Raw genomic sequence first — 27191 nt, 5'->3', positions numbered from 1 at the left:
TTCAGTGCCAAGATTCAGGTATAAAAATAAATAATTTCAACTCGTATTTGCAAAAGATAAACAAACAATTCATTTTCTTTAAAATTTACATAATTTAATTTTTTTATTCCATTCTTACGTTATACAGCAATAAATTATTTATACATTCATCTAAATTGTACTGATTGACGCGATTCCGACTTTCCGGGCACATTGGTTTGGCAACAGATTTGAGTACAGTCAACTATTTTGAGCAACTTTTTCTACTACGCTATATGTCAATATAGCACATTTCCTGATATAATGAAGTTCAAAGTTGCACATTTTTTACATTGATAACACTAACAAGTACACAGTCATTGGGCATCAGTATTACACAAACGAGTGCCATAACAAAAGAACGCGCTAGATGGCACTATATTCTGCGTCTACTTGTTTGTCGTTTTCTTGTGAAAATATCCAATTTTAGACTCTGATATCTCGAAAACAAAACTATATTGACATGCAATTTAGTAAAAACAGTTGTAAATATCTGTCTAGAATCTATCGCGAAATGGGCGTACCGGAAAAATCCGAATTGTAGCTATTATTTTCATTCATTTTATTTAAAAAAAGTTTTAAAAAAATGTTGGTAGTGAAATTTTCTTGATATCAGGATTCTTCACCCCATGCTTACTTCTATAAATTTGACGTAATAAGATAAAATATGAACGAGAAACCATTTATCTAGTTCATGCGTCTGGATTCAAAACAAGTCTATATTGATGTGTTCAAAAAGTTAGATTTTAGTGTACCAACACCACCAAGTAGGTACATAAATTCAGCATCAAAATTTCTTTATACAAATTTAGTTGTATAACGAAACACCATTTTGAAAAATAATAATCTTCAATTCAATATTAGGTCAAATAGTTAAACTGAATAAACAAATAAAACAATAAAAACACACAACCAAATATATTAGTTGTACTATTTAAGTGATTGATTCTGATGGAGTGTTTTTTATTGATTGTAGATTCTTTAAAAAATGTGTGAATAATGTTGCTTTATCATGAAAAACTTTATTTAAAATTGGAAGAGTGATCCTACATATTAAAAAAAAAATAAATACATGAATTTTTTAGGTGACATTAACCTAATCCTAGTTAGATACCAGGGGCCCTATGCTCCACGTGGAGAAGAGGACTACAGTAAGTAAGTAAGTAGGTTAAATACCACCGCACAGTAAAAAAACCTACTAAAAATATGCTATCATAATAATAACAAGAAGTGGAAAACCAACGGGATTAGAAGTGAAGAGTGTATATATTTAGGAAAGTAATCTTTGACTTGAACAATAGTGAGAAGGTATTAGATATCTTGAGACCTATTATACTTGTATATATAAACAAATGAATAATATGTATGTTCATATATAGAGAAATTTTAATTAAAAATAAAATTTCATTGTTTCACACAAACAGCTTTCAATCTGTTTTTAGAAGAATTATGATGGTTATGCTCTGTGTATGATTTTCATTAGAGATATTACAAAATCATTTATATTTGAAGATATTGAAATAAGTTTATTTTATTTAAAATAATAAATCACTTATTTCTAGTAGCTAAATAGCAAATAGAGAGCATCACTGATTTCAAATTATATTAAAGTGTAGTTCCAACATCAATTTTGCACCAAAAGTATTATAATACAAAACAAAATATTCTAGAAAATTTCTGCATTTTAAAAGATTTTTCAAATGAAGCTTTATGTCGATTAATCGTGTGAAATGGATATTAGTACTAGACTAAATCCACAAAATGCAACTCCAAATGCCTATTAAAATACCTACCAAATTTGATTGATTGTTTTATTTGGAAATTAAAATATTAAGAACTCATTGTCCTAAATTATCTTCGATGACATTGTCCGCAGATCATCCGCAATGCTTTGCACAAACAATGGCACGAACTGTGCCAAATATGCTGTACCCTATATGTCTCTTTATATGAAATCGTTACGCATGGAGGACATATCATTGAAAAAAATGTTGAATAATAATTCATAAGTAGGTGTGGAAAACTATTACATCCACAAAAACTTATTATTTGTGTCGTGCCACTTGCTACAAGTCCATGATAACCACTTTTTTTGACATGAAATGAAAGATTTGAATATGGAAATGTGGTCTCAACATATCGATGCCGGAAGCGACAAGCTACTAGCACATGTTGAATAGTAAAGTGTCCTTTTGAGATTGGTTGGTTGCCTCCGACTTACATAATTAGTAATAAGCAATTAGTCGTTTTAATACTATACTCCTGACAAAATGGCTATAGATAAATTAGATCCATTCAGTTGAATCCCATTAAAGACATTTGAATGAGATATTTCACAATATATTATACTAAAAATGTAATATATACAGGTTAAGTAATCACGTTGTATTTATGAAAACTTAAGAAATTAAATATATGGAAGAGTACCTAATAAAAGCACATAATTTGATTAGATACAAAATTAATATAGATATATTTATATATATTAATCACTAGTCAAAAAAAATAAAAGTTTGTCTCTTGAAACCGAAAAAATCTAAATCCAACTTAAACCTGTTGTTATTGGAATATATTCTTCAATGCTTATATAACAATACAGTGTCAACTATTGAACGCACCCAATAATCGTTAAAATTTTTTTAAAAATTTTTGAAAAAATTGTGTTCAAAATGAAAAAGAATTAAAATTTCTCATTAATAATTATAGAAGTGCGAGATAATTTTAATCAAGAATGGCGTTTAGTAAAAAGGAATTCTGGCATATAAGTAAAGATATTCTCAGAGTTGCAAAATCAATGTTATTCTTTTAATCTATATTAAATCACAACAGCTGATTTCAACAACGTAAACAAACTGAAACATAAGAGGTAAACATGTTTAGTTTATTTAAAACAAAAAAATTTTGCAAGGAGTTTCTACTTTAAACATGTTTAGCCAAGATATATTTGAAAAGATATTAGATATTTAAAGTGCATCTTTTTCTTGAAAAAAATATTTAAAGAAAATAATTGCTTTTTTTAAATATCTCTAATAATATTTATCTCTTCATCTCTTAAAATCTTTTTATTACTGTATATAATATTTCAATAACATATCTGTATCCTTCTCTGCCTAAATGAATATCAGTGATCTCGCTTCTGAGTATTTAATCTAATCGAATACACTTTATACAAAGATTTTTTTACTAATCTAGGCAGACGTCCATTGCTCGATGAATAATTCACTTAGGTGATGTTTCGCTCCTCTAAAATTGTCACAAATGTTTGGAAGTTCCCGGAATGCCTGACCCCAAATTGTAACAGCTCTAACCTCTATTTAGTGAGATGTGTTGTTTATTATAGAAGTAATAATATCCATCCGATATTAATCGAACGAAAATAGTTCATTATTGGTTAGTTGGTACAAAAAAAAATCTATTAAACTACAATTTGACAGATATTGTGTTACTTGTAACGGTTAACAAAGTTTTTACCAAAACTACGTTATTTGATCCAGATCCTATGAAAAACTAATAATAAAATCGCTTGGCATAACAATATCAATAAATGACTAATGAAAGATTAATAGTGTTCATATTATCTAATAATATTGTTATCAATAGTTTAATGAATTTCGCCTCACATTGCCATTATGTAATATCACTTTGTGTACGGTAGAATTAAACTTAGTCAATCAAAATTCCATATATTCTGAACCAACAGAGATAAGCTTTCTACTATATATTCAAGCGCACTCTCTGCTAAATATTATTTTGAAGGAAATCGAATTAGGGTCTTTCCGTTTCTTAACCAACTTTTTTAAAATGTAGCAAGAAAATGAGTACATCTTTTGTAGGTCGAGTGCCTGAATTTAATATGTGATAACTCCGTTGTTTTTCAACCGATTTGCAATATAAATAAATCAAGTACTTATAAATACATATATATTATCATTTTATAAATTATTGCTTTGTTTGCTCAAGACCTGAAATAAATATAAAAAATAAATTGCTATTAACAAAAACTTTTTATAAGACTCCTATATTGGGAGATTATGATAAAATCATTATAGGAACATTTGAATACATTTTTTGGTAATATCAGATAGAAGTATTTTACTTTTAAAATTAACTAATTATCCCAATAGAAAATTTATTGCTTATAATCCTCTTTAAGATTAAAACATACTTAAAATCATTTTTAAAAAAGTTTATAAGGAGATCTACGGAAAGGACATTGAAATTGATCAAAACTTCTTGGATAATTAATTAATGTTTTAGAGATACTCAAATATGTCGAAAAGTTAGAACTGAATTTGCGAAAATGCCAGTGGGTCAATAATGTTCAAAATACAGGCACAAGAAAACAGATCAGACATAATATACAAAGAAAAATTTTAGTTCAACATATCTATTAATTCAAGTTCTGATCAGCTGGTTTTAATTTTAGTACACTATACGTTGATGGAAAAAAATTACATATTGAATTCCATTTTAAATGACATAAAAGTGATAAAATTAGGTTCAATAGATCTTCCTCGCATAGGTTTACCGTTGATATAACCTATTTTATGATTATCCGGGACATCTCGAACAAAACATTGAAAAGTTAAAAAAACTCTTCGAAACATTCTCTATGTATCTCCAAAAATAAAATTGGGATGCCCCAAAACAGGTAAAATACGTTTTCAAAAGAGCAAAATAAAACAATGCAACTCGTTTTCTTCAATTGAAAGAAAATTTTTTATAATGAGTTCGTCTCTAAAGGTCAGGAATGATCGCAGAATATTATTGGAATTCATATTGTTCTAGAATGCTTATGTTAATAAATCGGCGATTGGGATAGGAGTATCAGAGCCAAATAGTAGGTTTTTGTTGGACAATAATACACCATCGCATATATATTCTTGACCCAAAATAGTTCTTTTGTTATTGTTCTTCCACTTTATTCATATAATATTGCCTAGTGAAACTATTAGCTATTCCTCAAACTAATATTAACGATGAAAGCAATGGTTTATCCAGCGAGGGATAAGATATTAGATTCTCTATTGAAAATATAATCTTCCGGTGATGCATTTCAAAAACACTGCCAAAAATCCAATTTCCAGTTGGCCTCTCTTTAGCTACGTACTATACTTACCACGCCACTGAATAAAAATGTATTATTTCAATATCAATGCAGTTGTCCAAATGACTTTGACTGACATAGCAAAGTTAAGTGATAATTATAGAATGAAAACTTTTTTTTTGTTATCATATAGAAAGTATCTGTAAAATTCTACCAATATCAACATATAATAAATATAAAAACAGTTCAATATACCTCAATACAACTAAACATCAAACAGATATCTCAACATAAATGAAAATCAAATCAAATTTGAGGAATTATTAGATTACTCATCCAATTCATCCAAAATATATTTGGATCATTGATTGCATTTAAAGTCTTAGAAAAATAAAATTTTATTAGTACCCAACTGTCGCTGTGGTTGAAACCAGACTGAGTGTTAGGATTCAATAAAGTGAACACAATATGCCTATTTCCTATATTTATTATTGTATATTTATTATTTATACATACAAATTAAAAATTAAAATAAATCTTATATATAAAATTAACATTGTCTAAATGTTAGTTACCGTACTCCTCCGAAACGGCTTTACCGATTTTTACCAAATTTTATATGCGTATTCAGTAGGTCTGGGAATCGGCTACTATCTATTTTTCATACCGCTAAAGTGATTAGGGTGTCCCTATCCAGCAAAAATATCTTTATTGCTTTAATAAAAATTTTTTTATTTTTTTGACATAAATTTTTTTATATTTTTAAAAAGAAAACTTGCTATGATATGAAAAGTTGTTGTCTATGAAAATACTGAATTCATAAAACTGCCCCCTAATTTCTGCACTATCGTTGATTCCCAAAATGCTCTCATTGACCGCGTATTTCCAGATGTACACATACAATACATAAATCATGGGTGGCTGGGAGAAAGAGCCATTAGCAGCAAAAAAAACGTGGACGTTGATGAATTAAACTTCAAGTTAGAACAGACATTGCCAGGCGACTTAATATCATACAAATCGATCGATACAGTTTGTGATACCAACGAAGTTGTAAACTATCCAGCAGAGTTTTTAAACTCACCTGATTTGCCAGGCATGCCACCACACATTTTACGACTGAAAGTTGGATCACCGATTATTTTACTTCGGAATTTGAACCCACCACGGCTATGCAATAGTACGCGATTGGTAATTAAAAAATTGATGAAAAACATTATCGAAGCCACCATTTTGAATGGCAAGTTCCGAAACGAAAAACTTTTATTGCCATGAATTCCAATGATTCTCACAGACAAGCCAATTTAATTCAAACGCGTTCAATTTCCTATTAGATTGGCATTTGCAAAGACCATCAATAAGTCACAAGGCCAAACGATGTCTGTTTGCGGTCTTATATATAAAATTTCCATGTCACAATGTTAGTTACCGTACTCCTCCGAAACGGCTTTACCGATTTTTACCAAATTTTATAGGTGTATTCAGTAGGTCTGAGAATCGGGTACTATCTATTTTTCATACCGCTAAAGTGATTAGGGAGTCCCTACCCAGCAAAAATATCCTTATTACTTTGACAAAAAATTTTTTATTTTTTTGACATAAATGTTGTTTATATTTTTGAAAAACAAAAATTTTTTTCTTAATATTTTATGTAACTACGCCAACAAGTACATCGAGCATTACATCCACTTCGTTTCTTCGTCTTCGCCTGGCATGGCAGATGGAAAATGTACTAAAATTTTTTCAAAAGATTTCACTAATGATACTATAACAAATACCGACGGATATCCAATATATCGTCGAAGAAATCCCGATAATAGGGGACAATGGCGGGTGGTGCCGTATTCGCCTCTGCTAAGCAAGACATACAATGCTCATATAAATGTTGCGTTTTGCAGTTCTGTGAAGAACATCAAATATATAAGTATGTCCATAAAGCCAGTGATATGGCTGTGTTTAGAGTAAAAACTCATTTACTAATGTAAATGCTCCTCCAATGAACAAAAACGGTGAAATTACGCTCTACCAAATTGGTCGGTACATCAGTTCCAATGAAGCTGCTTGACGTATCTTCGGTTTTCTAATTCATGAACGGGATCCAGCAGCTGTTCAGTTAGCCGTCCATCTTGAAAACGGTCAGCGTGTATTTTTCACGAACGAGACAGTGATTGATCGTGGTACAAATCCACCTAAATCTACACTCACTGCATTTTTTTAATTGTGTAGTAGTACGGATGATTTTGGTGCCTTTGCAAGAACATTACTCTATTCACAAATACCACGCTATTTCACTTGGGCTCAAACAAAAAAATGGATGCCCCGCAAGCAAGTTTCACCAGTTGATGCATGTCTCAATTTATTTAAATCGAACGCTTATTTACAGTTAATCCAAGACACACTGAGTGCTTTTATCTTCGACTGTTGTTGGTTAATGTTACTTGCCCATTATCATTATTATTATTTACAGTCAATCCAAGACAATTTAAATTTGAAGATACAACAGTTGTTGCCAGGGAACTTGGTGTCATACAAATCTATTGATTTTAAATTAATAATTTAATAAATAAACTATAACTTAAAAATAATATTGTTTGGCGTTTGTTATTTTTATTTTCCTTTTCGTTCATAGCGGTCCATGCCTATTTCATGCATATACCACATACTTACACACTTATAATACGTAAGTTACTTTTTGTCTACACTAGAATTTATCTAGAAACTAGAAATAATTAATAACAGAAATAAGAAATAAGGCAAAACAACGTTTGTCGGGTTATCTAGTATTGTTATAAAAATCAGAACTTTTCCTTTAAAAAAAAAAATTTTTGGACAACAGATACCTCTGGATAAAGTTAAATGTTTTTTGTTTTGTCGATATATATTTCACGTACCCAAAACCGTTTCGACAATATTTGGGAAATACTTAAATTGTTTCTTTCCTTACAATTATAGAATATTTGATCGAACGGCACTAGTTAGAAGTTACCATCAGAACTTTTATTTTTATTTATTTTCTTTGAAAATCAAATCAATTGTACAAATAATAGAATCAGTATTGTGATTTGCTGTATAAACCCTGTGCAGTAACAGAAACAAATACTGCGGAAAAATATTCATATATAAGACTAACAATCTTGGGGTTTTGCAAAATTCGCCTCTGGAAGAAAGCAAAAAACGAGAGAAATATCCTGGCAAACGTATTCTTTGGCAAAAACTTTGTTAATAGAATAAAATCTGCACCACAAAGGGCAAAATATATATATTTTTTAAATTTTATATTGTTGGCATAAAAAAAATTAGAGTAATGATAAGGTTAGCAGCTACATTAAGAAGAACAGACTTTATTTAATATCTGCCCACTATATCATCATTGCATGCAAAATATCCATTAAACTTAATTGAAAAATTTCGAAAATTGGTTGAATGGTTGGTTAAATGGTTAAAATGGTAATGAACCAATTAGCTCCTTTACTAGTCCTTAACTGGTTCTAAAGGCATGCCTTTCCTACTTCTGACACTTAAAATTACAAGGACTGTTGCAGGGTAACTTTGGTTGATTGTACCCCAAATGTTTTTCTTTGATCATCCCTAAAAAATGTAATCAAAATAATTAATATATTAAATTCTTTTTATATTTATTGTTTCATTACTTTTTTTACAATTTAATTTGCAAATATATATTATGACAATACCATCACTATTTATTTTGATATTTTTATTGTTAAAATATGTCTTCCACAAATTTTTGTCTGCATATAAAATTTTCGACCATCGCAGTAAAGTTACAGAATAATCATGATTTCAATACAAATTTTAATATTTTTTTTAAATATATCTGCGTGCCAATAAATATTTCGTTTGCATGACTTGAGTATATAATGAAATAAGTCCCACCTATATATAGTAAAAACTATAAAGAAAAATAAGATAGAAGTATAAACACAAATCATCTGTTTACCTACAAATATCATAAGATCTTTTTTGTCTTCACTTTAAGATCAATCAAAAGAGGGAAGCGAAAAAATGAAAACAATTCAAAATAAAAATTTGATACTTTCACTAATTGATCGATTTACATATCACAATATATATTATTAAGTCATTATGGTGATGGAGGATAAAAAGTTGTTTTTGTTTAATAAATCTAGAATGCTACAAAAGTGAACTTGAAATCACACCATCACCTATTGAGGAACCCACAACGAAAAAATCTGGTTTCTTTAGCGGCGTTAAAAATTTCTTCCGTGGTTCCCCGTCTACCACCGCTATACCAACAGTTCAAATCACTACACCTAACACACCAGGGTTATCTAACACAAATTTTGCTTCACCTGCACTTAGTAATAGTGGTCCAACTGCTAACTTCAAACCACCACCATTGACAATATCTCATGCACCGTTAATGCCATTAGGACCACGACCAGATACTCCTTTATCTTCACCATACGGAGGTAATCCACAACAAGCACCACAATGGCCACAACTTCAAACAACCACAACAGTACGCCCTGTACAAATTGATTCAACACAAATTTCGCAAAATGCACAAACAAGTAACGCAAATTTTGGTGGTGGACAACGTGTAACACAGCCTGGACTACCACCAGGTTTCGCACCATATCGTCCTCCAAAGCAACAACCCTCAGGACTAGATCTTAGCTATGGGAACGCAGCTTTAGCTGGTGGTCATTATCAACATAGTAACAAAGGGTCAAATTCTGGCTTGGCACATTTCACTAGTAGTACTACAACAACTACATCGAAATCTGTGCTACCACAATCTTTTACCAGCACTACTACAGAACGTTCTCTAAAAACTAAGGAAGACTTTCCTGCTCTTCCAGCACCACGTCGACCATCAGCAGGAGCTAAAGAAGATTTTCCACTCTTACCAACACCAAAATCATCTATTTCTATTCCATATTCACCTCATGGATCACCATCACCTTGGAGCTCATCAATTCCTCCAAATGATTCCAACATTTCTATTAAACAACCCACTACTCCTCGATCACCAATGCAACCAAGTTCTCCAAGTCCATCTCCTACTCCAAATAGAGTCGCATTCGTACCGCATGCTCCAAGTACAGGCACAACAACAACAGTACGACCAGGAATGACAAATTCAGATAAATCACTTGCCACAGACGATGAACTTCGTGCATTCTCAGAAAATCTATACGCTAAGGAGGTCAATAGTCAATTGACTTTAATTCGTATCAATCCACAAGGAAAAACTCGTTCAATTGATTCTACTGACGAAGCACCGCTACCGTAAGTCTTATTTTACATATGTATATTCTCTTGATATAATCAAATTGAATGGTTTTTTTAAAGCTTACTGGATGTTGACGCAAAAGCTTTCGATATACCAACAATTGCTAAAATGCGTCTTTTGTTTAACAATTATGAAATGGACACAATGGTTAATGAGCACGTGTCGCCAAATGAACATAAGGAAGAGAACGACTTTTTGGATGCAGTAATGGCCACATCTGTTATGCGTCAAGCTATGCAGTTTTTACAAACCAAAGGTTTGTTTTTCATTTATTAACACAATTTTTTTCTTATTTTTAACCATTTCTTGAATCTTATAGGTCTCGTTTCACCTGACCCAAAAACACACCGTGATCTTGTGAAGGAGCTCTGGTTCACACAATATTCGAGAGGAAATGGTAAAATTGGCAGTTCTGGCTTTGAGCATGTATTCGTTAACGAAGTAAAAAATGGTACCATTATTGGACTGCATAACTGGGTATATTTTTATGACGAGGAAAAGGCTGGTCACCTGAATTACAAAGGATATTTAAACCAGCTAGATTTAGGATCGGTAAGTAATTAAATTTTTCAAATAAAAAATTTAATTTTTATTTTCTTTTTAATTTAGAAAGGAAAAGTTCTCAAAGTGCGTTTTACTCACAACGGATTGAATAAGCCAGTTAACACGCTTTTTGTCGGAACTTCTCCTGAACTTGAACTAGCATTGTACACTGTTTGCTTTCAACTTCGTCCAGACAGAACTTGTCCTGTGTCTTTAGGAAATAGTAAATTTGGTATTGTCACATACTCCTGGCGATACAGAGGAAAGAGCTTAATTGGCAGTGCTTATCCGGAGATTTAATTTCAATATTTATTACAACCAAAATTTTTATTTTAAACTTATCATTTTTTAACTTTTGAGAATCTTAATGCAATGAATCTGAGATCAAGTCGAAAAAAATTTTAATTAAAAAATTATTCTTTAATATATAAAGACACAAAAAAGTAATTCTCAACGTCGTTTGCTAAGAAATCTAAGTCAGACATTAAAAATCTGTTCACTATAAAGTGGATGGAAACATTAGGCACGTCAGTAACTTTAACTACAAGTGCAGTAGGGTCACTACAAAAATCAATGGAGTTAAAGTTAATAAAGTGATTCGATACCAAAAAAGAAAACGTGCAATCCTACCAGTACATTCGAACATTTTTCAATAAATGTTTAACCCTAATCATTGACATAGTGTCAAATGACTATATTATAGTCGACACATTTGAGGAAAATAATAATTCATTGTGAGTTGTTGGTAGCGGACTGTTCTTGCCAAAAGATGTGAAGTTGTTCAGTACTTGAGGATGATAATAGAGTTGTGGTCCACTGAGGGTTATGTATGATGTAAGAATTTTAAGTAATATTGTATTAAAGTTTCGCAGTTAAGTACAAATGAATTTTATTTTTATATCCTCTTCATTTAATTTTTATTTTAATTTTCTATTGATAAAATTAATATTAAAAATCAAAATCAAACTCAAAAATCAACTAAAACTTTATTCTTAGAAATGTCCATACCTGTTGCATCGCGTATTAAATCAAGAGATAAGTGCATAATTTTTAGAAGAAAGAAACAATATAAACAATATAAAGGATTACACTAAAAGAAATCGAGATAAACAAGTTGAAACTACTACGGAAGAGTCAACGAAGAGAGACCGAAGTGAAAATGGTCTTCTTTGGAGCAGTATCCAAATTAAATTTATTCTGTACTGTAAAGAGACACCTTTTAATTAATATGCTGTTTTGTCTCTGGTGGGAGATATTCACAGAATGTTTATGAACATGATGACAGAGTGGTCACAGAGATTTATTAAGCGTGACAGCATTGTAAAACCAATTTAACATTAAGAATTAAAGAATTAAAGTAAAAGGCAAGAGACTTTGAATAAAAGTTCACATGTCATCAGACTTACATAGTATATAAAAATACCAGACTAATGCAACAGTAAAATATTTTGGGCTTGGTATGCTTCACAATCGAATTTATTTTATCATATATCAATCATGTTTCAATCAAAAATAGGTCTGAAATTGATATTATGGTGTGTCAGTTCAAAATTATTTTCCTTTAGTTATATGTACCAATCCACACAAATAATACACAGATTGCGAATGCAGAACAAAAAAATGACTCCCATTGATTTCATAAGCGTAGAACACAATGATCTTATTTCTTCAAAACATACAAAAGAGCTGTTGAATGTGCGTATGAGGTGGTGTGTGGTATAGTAAAGGTATATTGTTAGTTTCTGTGCTTCTGTGATTTATATGGCGACGATTTTCGGAGTTGCCTTCTTATGCTTCCTGAGTTTTACTGCATTCAGACGAAAGGGCAATCAGTGAAGTGCAATTTTATATTTTAATATTTACAAAATTTTGTTTCTTTTGGATCAAGAAGAAATAGAAATGAAAAGACGTTTAATGGTAGAAGGGTTTTTTGGTGTTGAATGGACACATACATTGTGACCGAAAAGCTTTCGGAAATTCTCATTTAAAATTCGCGCGCTGTATATTTTTCGATATTTTAAGTTTATGTAGTTTGGCAGCACTGTCCTTAATTACTATGCCAAAAATGAGCGCGATCTGTCGGACAGTTCGTTTACGGCAGCTGTTGAAACCAGTTCACCTCAGTAGTGCGTTGCGAAAAAAACAATGGAAAAAAATATTGAACAAAGAGTTTGCATCAAATTTTGTTTTTCGAACGAAATTTCGTGTGCAGAATCGTTGCGAATGCTACAAAAGGCTTATGGGGAATCAGTTTTATCGAAAACTCAAGTTTATGAGTGGTACAAAGCCTTTCAGGACTGTCGTACGACCGTCGAAGACATGCCGCGTTCTGGACGACCTTCGACCTCTACCACCGACGAAAACATTGAAAAGGCAAAGGAAATCGTGTTCAAAAATCCTCATGTGAGTGTTAGAGAGATAGCACGAGAGCTAGGCATCGGTCGTGAGATGGCTCGTTTGATTTTGGTGGACAATTTGTGTATGCGACGTGTCAACGCCCGGCTTGTTCCGATTCACCTCAATTTGTTCAACATTATCAACGATTTTAAGGCCAAACATTCAATAAATACCATCGAACAGCCACCGTATTCACCTGATCTTGCACCGTGTGACTTTTTCCTGTTTCCCAACCTCAAATTACCACTCAGAGGAACGCGTTTTGAATCCATAGAAGACGTAAAACAGAATTCGCAGAGGGAACTCAAAGCCATACCGGAAAGCGCCTATAAAAAATGTTTTGATGATTGGAAGAAACGGTGGCATTTGTGTATCGCTTCTAATGGAGCATATTTTGAAGGAGATAAAATAAATATTGATGAAGATTAAGAATTTTGCGTTTTATTTAAAAATTTCCGGAAACCTTTCGGTCACAATGTAAATACAAACGCATAGTCTTTGCTTTTGTATACATGTTTCTTAAAATAGGTCTGTTCCACGAGCTACTCGTAGTAAATGTCAAGTAAAACACAAGTAAAGTACAAACTGAGAGTGTAACACAAATAAAGTGCCAAATTACGCTGATTACACAGATTTTTATGGGACAGCTTTGTGTAAAATCTGGTAAGAACATCATTGCCGCACAAATAAACTATACAAAAATTTAAATTCAAACCAAAACAACAACACAAATTTTACTTGAAATAAAATGTACGAGTAAAGTCTGTGTAGCATTTTCAAATTTCGACAGGGATGTTACGCTCTCTCAGATGCTCTCATTTACTCGAAAATTTGCTGGCGGAACGCACTTGTGTATACAGAGTGTTACTCAGAGTTACTATGAGCAGCTCGTGGAACAGACCTAATATATGATTGACTTTCAGTCATTGCATTTCATGCAATGCACAAGTTCTTCCGAATTATTATAAATATGATTTTTGATGAACTTTTATACTGATATAACTTTTATACAAATATATGAGGTTTGCCTATTATGAGGTGAGTAAACACCGGCAGTAGCGCAACCAAAGTTGTTGTTAGTGCAAATGGTATTATGTGTATTGCAGTGAAGACAGTACTATGACCTGTACTAGCCATGATATCATGAAGTATATTAATAAACACCATGAATGTGTATTTAATCATTTGTATATTAAAATATAAAACATAAATAGATATTTAACAACATGGTGTTTGTTAACATGCTTTATGATATATGGCTAGTATAGGTCATAGTACTGTCTTCATTGCCGTACATATTAATACCATTTGCACTAACAACAACTATGGTTGGGCTACTACCGGTGTTTACTGACCTCATAATAGGCAAACCTCATATATTTGTATGAGACCAGTATAAAATTTCATCAGAAATCAAATTTATAATAATTTGGAAAAAGTTGTGCATTGCATGCACACAAAGTCAATCATATATTTTAGAAAAAATGTATACAAAAAGCAAAGACTATTTCTTTGAATTTGTGTGTTTGTGTGTCCATTTAAAACTAAACAACGCTTCTTCGTGTTTAACTACTATTCAACGCCCTTTCCTCTCTATTTCCTCTTAACCCAAAAGAAACCAAATTTTGTAAATATAGAAACAAAAATTGGCACTTCACTGATTGCCCTTTCGTCTTGATGAAGCAAAAACGATCGAAGCATAAGTTCGCAAAACAGAAAATTGGTAACATATAAATCACACAAGCACCCAAACTAGCAATATGAGTAGAAAATATAGCAACAATTTCTATATTATATCACACACTTTCTCATACGCACATTCAACATTTCTTTCGTGTGTTTCGAACACTTAAGATCATTGTGTTATACACAGCTTTTGTTTGTCTTAATTGTTCTACAATTTAAAGCTGATTGTGTTTTTAGCTGGCTACTCAAGCTGGCTACCATGAAATCAAAGGGGTCCACTTTTTTTTCTGCATTCACAATCTGTGTATTATTTGTCTGTGCTAAACATAAAACAAATAAATTTGGTTTGTGTTTATAATGCAAACATGAATCGCATATTTGGGTTTGTGTATGTAATGCAAAATTAAAACGATTTACGAAAATTTGCTTTCATAAAATTTGGAAAAGGTTTTTGTATTGACTACCAGTTGTTACCAAACTGTGAAAACTTTCAGAAATTTAAATGCAACACTGCGTTTTTTACTTGTTTTATATACGAAATATTTGTAAACAAAAATAATAAGTGTTATAAAATATCGCAAGTTGCTCTTACATTTTTAAAGCTTTTCCCCAGGTTGACCATCTCGAGGCTAGCAACAAACAATTACTTTAGCCAACCAATGCAATCCACACAATGTAAAATTTATTATTGCCGAAAACATAGAAATATGCAGACATTTAATTTGCCTCTGTTAAAAAAATCAGAAATATAGAAATAGAAATATGAAGACATATAATTTGCCTCTGTTAAAAAAATTATGAACTCTGAAAAGGGTACATACCAAAAACATAGATAGCAAAAACATATGATTTGCCTCTGTTGAAAAAATCATGAATGTTAAAAAGTATACGCAATGCAAAAAACATTTTTTGTACCTTTTCAGAATTCATAATTTTTTAGCAGAGGCAAATTACATGACTGTATTTTTATTTTTTTAATTCTGTTCTTTCTTTCTTTAGCAGAAATGTAATAATTTCTGTTAATATAACACAAACAAAATCTATGTGATAGATTGCGTTGGTCGTCGATCCTCCGATGGTTCACTTTAAAAAGCTGAAAGCAACATCTTATTACATATATCAGTTTTAATTATTTTTGCATCTTATATTTATTATTTTTATTCATATTTATTATTTTCGCGTTAATATACATATTTACGTATGGCTTTTGGTTTAGGTGTTTTTATCTTTAAAAAGTACAGTATTTGTAACTGCATGGAAATCTTAATGATACTGTACAAGTTTTCCATTCGTGATTATAAAAATTTGTACCAATGACAGAAACCCTACATATGCAAGTTATGTTGCCAAAAACCGTATCATGCAACGATGTCAAAGATCGTAATATTATACAGACATCAAAGACCGTAATTATATATGGTCGCCATAGATCGTATCGTTATAAGGATGCCAAAGACCGTATTAATAAAAAGACGTTTTTTATCTACATACATACATATTGCATGTTTTCGCAAGCTCTCACTTTGTAGAGTTAAATGTAAAATGTAAAACGAAATTATTTGTAAGAGAAAATAATAGAGAATAAGATAGGTTTTAAGCAAAAATAATAAATAATAATATTTAATATATTATTTTTTAGTATTTTTGTTTTGTTTTAATACCTTTAATATATTTGATGTATTTTGTAGTAATGTTGTAATATTATTAATATGTTAAACATCCTTAATTGTTTATGGTTTATTGTTTAGTGGTTTGCTTACTTAGTAAATATACATTGTAATAGCTATATATACATATATTTTTGGGGTATGCTTAAAATATTATATTTGCCATCAACAGTTCTTAAGGATTAGGGAATGGGGTTATTGACCTTAGCCTCACTCGCGGGTGTTTGACAGTTGGTAGAACGCCTAAGGTTGATCACTAATACCAAGGTCTGTTGGTGTTAGGGTTGAACAGGAAATAAAGCTCAGGCCAGACTATGCGCGGCCTTAGGTTTGTTTCTGAAATATGGTACTTGACCATTTTTATCGTTCAGTGAGAGCGGTGAAGGGGTTTTCAATTTTTTACAAAAAATTGATCTGCTTAAAGCAGTAAAAATTAGCAACAATTTGCTTTGCCTAGAAAAGCCGTCATATAAACAATTATTACAAATGTATGTTGTGATCTTACTTTCTTTAACAGAATTGTATTAATTTCTGTTAAAATCATAACAAAATATACGGTGTTTAGAAAATGTGGATTGTGTTCATTGGACACTTAATGTTGGTATACTTCAAAGAAAACTCCCAAATGTGTAAGAGCGAACTGCGACATTTAATAGAATTTATTATTTTTGTTACACTGCATTGTTCTGATACATGCAACACGCTCCTGCCACACTTCAGTGCAGCTTTTTATTTTTGTAAGGATATTTTTATATTAGCTGCGTTTCAGCAAACATGATCCGCTCAATGATCTGGACCATCTTTGCTGAAATGATACGGATCACGTTTGAAAATAATTGGCAACGCATGAATTATGCCAGTTGGGTTTGTGTACAAAATTTTTTGATTTGTGTGAATCATTTTGGCACTAAAAAAATAAGTGAGGAAATTTTGAATACAAAAAATCTAAAAAATAGAAAAAAATAAAATTTGTTGAAATGTCTGAAGTATTAAATGTAAGTTTTTATTTAGTATTTACTTAAAAACTTAAATTTAATACTATAGTAAATAAATGAAAATTGCAGATTTTATTAGAATTATCAAGCAAAACTGACTCCTCTATTTTCTTTTTAAACACTAGTCCAAGTTTATTAAGCTCAGGGGATGAAGTGCATCAGCATGGATATAGTGGAAATTTTGTGGAAATGATCAATAATTGTTCCGTTAAAGACTATTTGATTGATATTTGCGCATAAAATATACAATTGCTATATATTAATTATGTTTCATATTTTAATAGATTTGTTAATAAATTCCAATCAGCGAGTGCAAAATAACCGTGATGATCACAATCGGACGAGAGTAATGAATGAATTTTATATATTTTTGTAGTATATGGCAAATATGAATACTTTTTCCGAATTTGATATTTGTTTTGGCATACCAAGAGCTTCTGTATGGAGAATAATTAAAAGAATTAGTGTTTAGCGTATATCAATTGGACACTAATTTATAAAATACGCACTTGCTAATAATGCAAAAGTGGAAGTTTCGAACAAATTCCCGTTCGTATTAGTTGCATAGACCGTATACATGTAAAAATAAATGCACCAAACCATAGCAAATAGGATTATTTCAAAAGGAAGCATGACTATGGCTTAATCTTGCAGGCAGTTTGTGATGAAAATGGTTTTTTTATAAACGTGTATGTTGGAGAACCTGGTTCCTTATGTATTGTTCTGTTTTAATTAAATAAGTGTATTCAACTTAATTTATATATATTTATTTCAAATTAATTGATTTTAATGAATTATCAAACAACACTTTTTCAATAATAATAAAACGTAAATAAATAAAGTAATAATTTTAATTACAGTAATAATTAAAACATTACTTTAAACAAAGAAATAAATAATAATAACATATTAAATAAATTAGTACATAAAATAAATAATAAATAAATAAAATCAATAATAAATAAATATAAATGTAGATTTGTTTATAATTTTACTACACCGTTGCATCGCATTGCCAACCTCATTTGCATTAAAATACGTTCCACTTTTATCTTTTACATACATTCCACATTGAACCAGAAAGTGAACCAGATCAATTGCTCGTTCACCCCATTTTTTGTTTTGCATGTAAAATTGAGCGGATCATGTTTGCTGAAACGCAGCTATTGTTGTGTACGTTTCGAATTCGGCGTAGCGTGTTTACGCTTATATAAATCTCAGTGGATATAACATAAACGTATGCACACTTATCATATATGGGATTCAATAGGAGGTATATGTATATCAAAGAAAAAAATTTTTTTAAGTGATTTTTTATACTTAGCTCCGCTGGCAACTTCGTGTGCTGTCTTCGCATATTTAAGTCCCTGATGTGCTTGCGATGCCTTTCAGAGTTGATGACAAAGTGATTTTTCTGAACGCTTGCGTCATCTTATATACGCATCAGATCGAACTGGAATGTAGCGCAAATGCTTTGTTTACAGCTGGTTCACATTTTCGCTGGTTCACATTTTATTGATGCGCGCGCATCAATATTTGCATTAAGTTACTGTCGGAAGTGGCAGTTTTAAGTATTTATATTTATTTATTAAAATAAAATAAATATTCAAATATTAAAAATATAAATATAAATAATAAATAAATAAGGTAAATAGCTTATTCAGGTATTATTTATTTATTTAAATATATTTTGTATTCCTTGTGAATGTATTTTCTATATAATTTTATATTGATTCATGTGATGCAATTGCGTGCATGCGAGGGTGGATTATTGGTAAATTATTTACATTTAATATAATAAATAAAAATTAACCAATTTTTATTTCAGATAACAACTCCAGACTGATTGCATGTAGGTTGGAAATTAGTAAATATTTCCATCCTTACGAAATCATCATCTGAATTTAAAGAAAAACTCGATAGTGCATCCGCGTTGCTATATGCGGTTATAGGACTATATTTAATGTCGAAATTATAGGCCATAAATTAAAAACAATACGAAAATTTCATCACTCGAGTTTTTTTGTTACATCATATTATAATTTTATTTATTTTTGACTAATTTTTTTTTTTCTTTCAATTTAACTTTAATTTTTAATTTTTTTTACTTATGAAAGAATTTGAGACTTTTGTGTTGTCGTTAAATAAATTTTTTTAATGATGAAACTATATTTTAAAGAAAAATAAATATATTAATTTTTCATTTATAATAGTGATTTTTAAAGACTAACAACATTATTGTTGTAAAAACAATACAATACATTTGCAAAAAAAATTACAAGTCCCCCATTTCGATTAGACTATATTTAACTTGGTGTGTATTAACTTAAATGCGAACGCTATAGATCTTTCGTAGCCTTCCGGTTGTTTGACAGAACTACAACGATACCAAGATATCTTCATTAAAATGAGCAAATTGTGTTGCAATAACAACTAAGCTCAATGTTCAAAAAAACATGATACTGTTTATGACCCCACTTATATGGTGTGTTTTTTCTGCGAAGTTGATTAAATGGCGAAACTAACTGTGAATAGTTCGGGATAAAGTTGCAATAGAAGGTGACTTTTCCCATAAACGCTTCTAACTGCTGTAGATTAATAGGTAGCTTTAATTCTGTCATAGTTACTAACCCCGAATTATCAGGAAGTATACCATCTGCCCTAACTCTCCTATCTACATATTCAATTTCGTCTATTAAAAAGAAACATTTTTCTTTGATGCATTTGATGGCATTCTATTGCATATGTCTAAAATTTGTTCTAATGCTTTGCTCACTTATTGGTGCTAAAATTATTATGCCATCTATGTAGTTTCCATATCCTGGAATACCTGAAACACCCGCCACAACAAAAATTGTGCTATGATATTATTATTACATTATCATGAGTTACTTAAGGAATGGGAAAGAGCTTTAATGTGTCAAAAAGTTTTAGTTTTAGAACTTTTCTGTGTTTACATATTAATTGCAAACAGCTGATATTAAATGTTATATTGTTAGAAGAAAATACATCAGCATGGAAAACGCAAATAATTTAAATAATTTAATATATAATGTTTGTGATATTGTTCACAATATGAAAGTGGCAGTTTCTGCATATACAGAAGAACATGCACTGGTTTACAAAATATTACAAATTATTTAAAATCACAAAATCTTCAATAATAACTAGAAACCAAAGGAAGTGCTGGACTTCTGGTAAGTACGGGCAGTAAATATTATTAAATAAAGAATAAAATTTTACTGAATTGCTATTTTAGATAAGAAGGAAATCCGTATGTCGGTTCAGAGAAGACAACAGAGGGCATCAATAACAACAGAGGGCTTCAATAACCACAATAACAATAGAAAAGAATGAAGGCGATGTTAAGTCAAAATTTTCAGTAAGTTTTATTTTAACTAATAGATAATAATAACACTAATAACTTATAAATTAAAAATAAAAATAACAAAAAATATATACTTATATTTTTCATATAATTAGATTTAATATAATTATAAAATTTATAAAAAAATTTATATTATTGCATTTATAATTTTAATAATATAAAATTTTTTTCTTTTCTTTGTAGGTGTGTTCTTTTTTGACTTCAAAGATGTTGACGAAAATATTGACGACGTTGACAGTAACGGTGAGGATCACTATCAGAAATTAATACGAAGATGTTGTCAATAGACAAATTCTCCAAAATTCTGAGGGACTCGTTGAAAACCACAATACATTGCTGATTCTTTCTGTTTTAAAATAAAAAAAAAGTAGTTAACATAACATTAACTATTAAATAAAACATATACTCGTCATATTAATCGTAAAAGATTATGTGGTTTTAATTACAAAAAAATAATGATGTAATAGAAATTTCACTTATTGAACACTTACCTAAGCTATTGGGTGAAGTTGAGCGCTTTCGTATGCACTTCGGCTGCGGTTACCATATAACCTCTTTCACCTTATTCATTGAAAAAAATTTTCCTCCCACAGTTCGACGGTGCTGTATGCATTTCGGGAAATTTAATTAAAATTAAATTTGTAAATCAAACTTGTTAGATCTCAATTGTTGCTATCTGTTATTAACCTGAAATAAATATTTTTTGTTGAATAATATATGATATTCTATAATGATATGAAATATATATATGATATATAAACTTATTTTAATATTTTTGTATATTAATTATATATTTTATATATAAACAAGAAATGTTTAAAAAAATTCTTACCTCTTGATTGAGCAGTTGTATTTCAAATGCAACTATGCGTAAGATAAATTTTAAGCCAAAGATAAAGTTGAGATCACGAAAAAGTGACATTTTTTTAAAATAAGTATCAATGACAGTTGACTTTAATAAAACCAGGAAAATATTTTGAAAGTTGTGCAAATATTTAAATTTGAATGTAGAGAAGAAACTGCAACTGTAATTAATTTATAATAGAGTGAAAAATAATAATTCACATACCTGAAATCCACTAAAGCTAATAAAAATACTGAATACTGTTCTTAATAGCTATAATAATCAACTATAAAAGTTTCCCAGATACTAATAGTGTTTGGGCATGTAATTTTTAACATTCGATTTGAAAACAAAACACTTTGAAGAGAATTTTACTATTGTAAAACTTGTTTTAAAAGACTTTAAACACAACCCTGCATTTTAAGGAAAATAAAAAAATATTCTTAAATGGCAGTTCCGTATAAACAGAAAAAAATTAGTTGCTTTTCAGTCCTCCCAGTTAAATGTGGTGTGTCGGTAAACATTTTGTCAATAAATGAAAAAAGGAATACGTTCTAGAATTCTGTTAAAACACCCATGAAAAATGTTGAAATAATATGTTAATATTAAATTTAACGAACCATCAGTGTTTAATGTGGTGGATGTGTGAGATTTTCTTTCACGAGTAGTGTGTGTGCAATTTGTTTCTATGAAAAACAAATGTAAAATATAAAAGTAATTAAAAAATACATTTGTGCAGTTTGTGCATAGCGTCTTGCATGTTAGGCAATGTAAGTAAACATGTTTTATTTATTTTCTTTTTATTTGTCGAGATAATTGATAGCGTTTTTTAAAAAATTAACCAATTAAATGTTTAATAAATTTGTGCAAACTGTTTTATTTTATAATAATACTGTTATTATAATCAATAGATAACTAGAAGTGCTAGCACTATTCATAAAAACAAATTATCGTAATTTGTATGAAAAATCACATATTTAAAGAACAGTGGAAACGCGTTGCTACAAGTACTATCAATTATTTTTATAGTTTGCTTCCGGTGTTGTTTTAAAGCAAAACGTTACTGCTGCAATATATATAAACGTCTTTAAAATTTTGAATCAAAAATGTTTTCTGAAATGACTTTATATAAGAAAAAATACTGCAACTGCTTTTTATTAATTTATATACAGACAATTCTCCCTAATTTTCCATCATTGCGTCAAATAATATGCTTTAGTTCCTTATATGTAAAATTACAAATTCATTTTTGATAATTACACATTTTTCAAGTAAAAAGTATCAACTAAATTATATTATAAATTTACAATATAAATTGTATTGCATTGAGTCAGCAATTTTTATCTGTTGTATTTGCATGTGATGTCCCTGTATTTTTGTTCTATTTTCTTTTTAATTCACATTTTCGCACCATAAACAATATAAACAAAAAAATACAAAAAAAAAATTTATTAGGCATGCACATATGCATGTGTGTGTGTGTGTGTACGTGTATGTTCCAGTTGCGACCGTATTGACTTCATCTGTAGTTTGTCTGACATAGTTTATAACATGGTATTAGGTTGGGCACTAAAGCTTTTCCATTGCACTTCATAAGTTTAGAAACTCGTTTGGATTTCAATTACGGCGAGGGAATGTTGTTACAAAAATATGTAAAAAATAAATATTATTATTTTTATATACATACTAATGGCAGTATACAGTAATCGGTTGCTTAAACGGATAAAAAGTGGAAGAGGCTCGTAGTCAATATGGGAAAAAAAAAATAATTTGTGAATAAAAAGCAATATATATGAAAACTAATCTGGTTGGTGTTAGAAATTGGTTAGTTTATGTTATTTATCAATATATATAATAATAAACAATGTGCTATCATTATTGGAGAAAAATTGAGTGTAGCGTAGGCGTAAAAACCGTACAATGTAAAAAAAGATTAAGTAGGAATGTTTGTAAAAATTAGTTTTTAGGTATTTAAAAAAAATTATAAATAAGAAACCTATTTAAGTATCTTAATCGAAATTGAGTGACTCCTGAAGCACATGCTTCATACCTAAAATCAATCGTTACGATGATTTAATGCATCTCAATAAAAATCTTATAAGAATAAATATTTAACATTTGCCTTGAAAGTGCGAAAGAAATTTACATTTAGTTTTAGAGAGTGAACTGCCATTAATACTCACATTACTTCATTATAAATGTTATGTACTATTACAGATAATCTATTACATTGAATTTTTTCTGATTGCACTCTGCTATTTAAGACTGTAACGATCAAATTTTCCTACATAATAATATAAATATTCAGCGTTGCAGATAATGCAATCGTTGTAAACAAATAAAAAACCCATTAATTCCATTAATACATTAAAAAAAAAAAAATTTTTCACAAATTTTAATTTCCCACATTTAGTTATTTCTTAAATTCTTGAAATCCACTGATTCCTCCCAACCGGTAGTCCGCAAGATAGTTAAAAATGGTTCGTGAATTAAATTTAGCAGTTAATATTTATTTATTTTCATTTTTTTTATTTTTATGTTTTTATTTTTGATATGTTTTTATTATTTGTGCATATTACTTCAAAAAACATCTGTGAATAGTAAAAAATGTTGAAACTATATTCGAAACTATATATTCAAATCAACTTTTCGAATATAATTTGAGTTCAATTTATTTTAAAGCAGGCTTATCTGTAAAAGATGGGACGATTCAACCATATACCGACATATGTAGTTATGTGGTTATGTTCCGATAAAAGGAAATCCAAAATTCTCATTGATATACCCCGTAGAGATAACAGTTTTTTGGTAGGTTTACTTACACGTCACTTTAAACTAAGGAACCATGCTAGAGGATTATGTCTCCCTTTGAATCAAACCTGGCGAAGCCATGGGGAAGACGATGAGAGTGCCTCCCATCTTATATGTTTTTGCCCAGCTCATGCACGGCGGCGATTCAATACTTTAGAAGCCTCCTTTGTTGAGGATCTTGATCAAGTCCTGACACTCAATAGCATTTTAGTCTTCGCCAAAAGTTCTAAGTGGTTTTAAACCCTGAATTTTCCTACATATACGGTAACACAATGGACTAATAGGTCTAACTGGATCCACTAGGGTTCGCCGGTATAACTTAACCTGAACTATGTGTAATGAAGTGTATATATATGGCTTTTTAGATTGATAAATCTGGATTCAATTTAAGTTTACTCGAGATCCATCAAATCTGTTTGTTGCCCAATCGAACATTTTCAAAGTAATCTAAAATTTTTGTAGTTGTGTTAGTAAATAAACCAACTGATTTAAAATATTCACTTTAACTTCTTTTTCTGTTATACACGACATTCACCACAACACATTAACTTCTTTTTCTGTTATACACGACATTCACCACAAAATCTTCAACTCTACTTTGTTCCGTTTTTACAAATAGTAACAAGTTGAAAAGTATATCTTCATCTGCATTTGCAACCAAATGTGCTATTATTTTCATTTTATATATTTTTTAAAAACGGCATCCAAATACATAAACAAACAAATTGGGTACATGTGAAAACAAATCACATTTTTTTATCTGTGAAATCTTGCTACTCTGGCAAAATATAGGAGTGTCTTATAAATTAATTTCGAGTTTTATAAAGATTTACCAAATGAAAATAAATATTGCACTAAAAGTGAATATCGATTAAAAAAGTTACTCCAGATTTACCAATCGAAAACGCCAGCATTTTCTATATATTTTTTATTTATCTGTATAACAAATTTTAATATATTAAATTTCTTTTTTATTCATATATAATAAAATGATAAGAGCAATGTCTATATGTATAATTTGTTATCTCTACTCTCGTATATTTGCTCTTTTTACTCAAATATTAAATTTAAAAATTTTCTTTAAAACAAAATTGCTGTTTATAATTCAAATTCTTATTCTATTACGATAATGACTTTTTATTATTTACAGTGTAATCCGCAAAAAAAAAGGAGCTGGCAGTGCTAAAGAGCACTTCAGAACTCACCGCACCCATAGGAAAGAAATACAAGTTTTCACCATTAAACCTGGCGCTTGAAGTCGTTTTAAGCAATTACAAAAACAAAAACCAAACAAAAATTTCTGTGCGTAACTCCGCTGCAGCCAAAACTGTCTCATTGCCTTATTGTTCCATTAAAAATAAACAGTCGTGAGAATGTAATGTGGTGGGAAAGAATACTCTACACTTCGAAATTTGTTTCATGTCTACAGGACTGCAGCCAGAACGACAGCGGTAATATTAAAAAGGATGTCAGATGTAAAGTTGCACGTAAAGGATAACGTTCGGAACTAGCTGGCGCGTGTTAAATATATATTTGCAATATGAGAAGCTTACTACAAAGATATACAAATATATTATTTATTTAAACATATTGAAATGAACAAATGAAATTGTAACTTGTCAAGTGTGTGTCGTATCAATTTCGATTGTGCCGAAAATTAGTGATGAAGAAAAAAAATTTTTTGGGTGTGAAAACGAAAGTGAAAATTTAGCACAGAAACGAGCTGCAACGAGAACAATATCGACGAATACGAGTATAAAGGCCAGAAATACGTGAACGTTGGGGACGACGTGTGTCCTTACTCCTTGGATCTGTGATTTTATGTTATATAAAATTATAGTGCCATAAAAAATTTTAGTGAGATGTAGTGGAGTGAAGCGGGAGCACGCAAAAAGTAAGAGTGAGAAAAACACAAAAGTGTGAATTCAATTTAGAAAACAAAAATTATTAATCAAAAATCTAATTTGTAATAAATTAGTAAAGTTTAAATAAAAGTAAATTAATTACAACACGTTGGTTGTTTATGGAAAAAAAAGAGTATCGTATTAATTGCAGTGCAGTTACAATATTTTTATTTCTGGAAGAAAAAATATCTCAAAAAGTTTTATCGAACAAATAAGTTTTTAGATATTTTTTTTCAGTATTAACGTATTCGATATTCCAAGTTTTGCAAAGAAATACAAACAGTGGCTTATTTACACATATGTGAACGAGTGTGTTTAGTGTATGTGACGTCAGAAGTCACGCCAATACTCCAATTTACTTTCATTAAAAAGAGAAAGAACCAAAACACAACAGCAGTATTGACAACAAAAACTACAGTAATAACAGCAACAATACACGAAGAGCAGCACTAACAACTTAGCAAGGATTTTTTAATCTGGGCTCCTCTAAGGCACGAAGGCAACATCAGTTAACAACAGCAACAACTTTAATAACGCTTTCAACATGGAGCAACCCAGTATACTTGTCAGAGTTCTGCACTCGATACCGCATGTGAACTACACGTTTCGTCGG

The 27191-nt window shown here is 30.1% G+C and overlaps 1 protein-coding gene and 1 long non-coding RNA gene across 2 annotated transcripts; both read left to right on the top strand.

Moving 5' to 3' along the window:
- LOC119668155 (poly(U)-specific endoribonuclease homolog) lies at nucleotides 1–11274 on the top strand (the record flags this gene model as incomplete). The annotated part of the gene is given in 5 exon segments (XM_038077574.1): nucleotides 1–18; nucleotides 9214–10339; nucleotides 10403–10599; nucleotides 10663–10895; nucleotides 10953–11274. Coding segments are annotated over 5 exon segments (1808 nt in total), but the record flags the coding sequence as incomplete, so codon positions are not given.
- Nucleotides 11275–20700: 9426 nt separating this feature from the next.
- On the top strand, nucleotides 20701–21315 carry LOC119674779. The gene is made up of 3 exons (XR_005252207.1): nucleotides 20701–20828; nucleotides 20891–21013; nucleotides 21203–21315. It is a non-coding gene; the product is annotated as an uncharacterized LOC119674779 (long non-coding RNA).
- The last annotated feature ends 5876 nt before the right edge of the window (nucleotides 21316–27191 follow it).

Source organism: Teleopsis dalmanni, chromosome 1 (assembly GCF_002237135.1).
Source record: "Teleopsis dalmanni isolate 2A chromosome 1, ASM223713v2, whole genome shotgun sequence".
Taxonomy (NCBI): Eukaryota; Metazoa; Arthropoda; class Insecta; order Diptera; family Diopsidae; genus Teleopsis; species Teleopsis dalmanni.
Note: the sequence above shows the minus strand (reverse complement) of the source record. Positions and strands in the feature narration are given on the sequence as shown.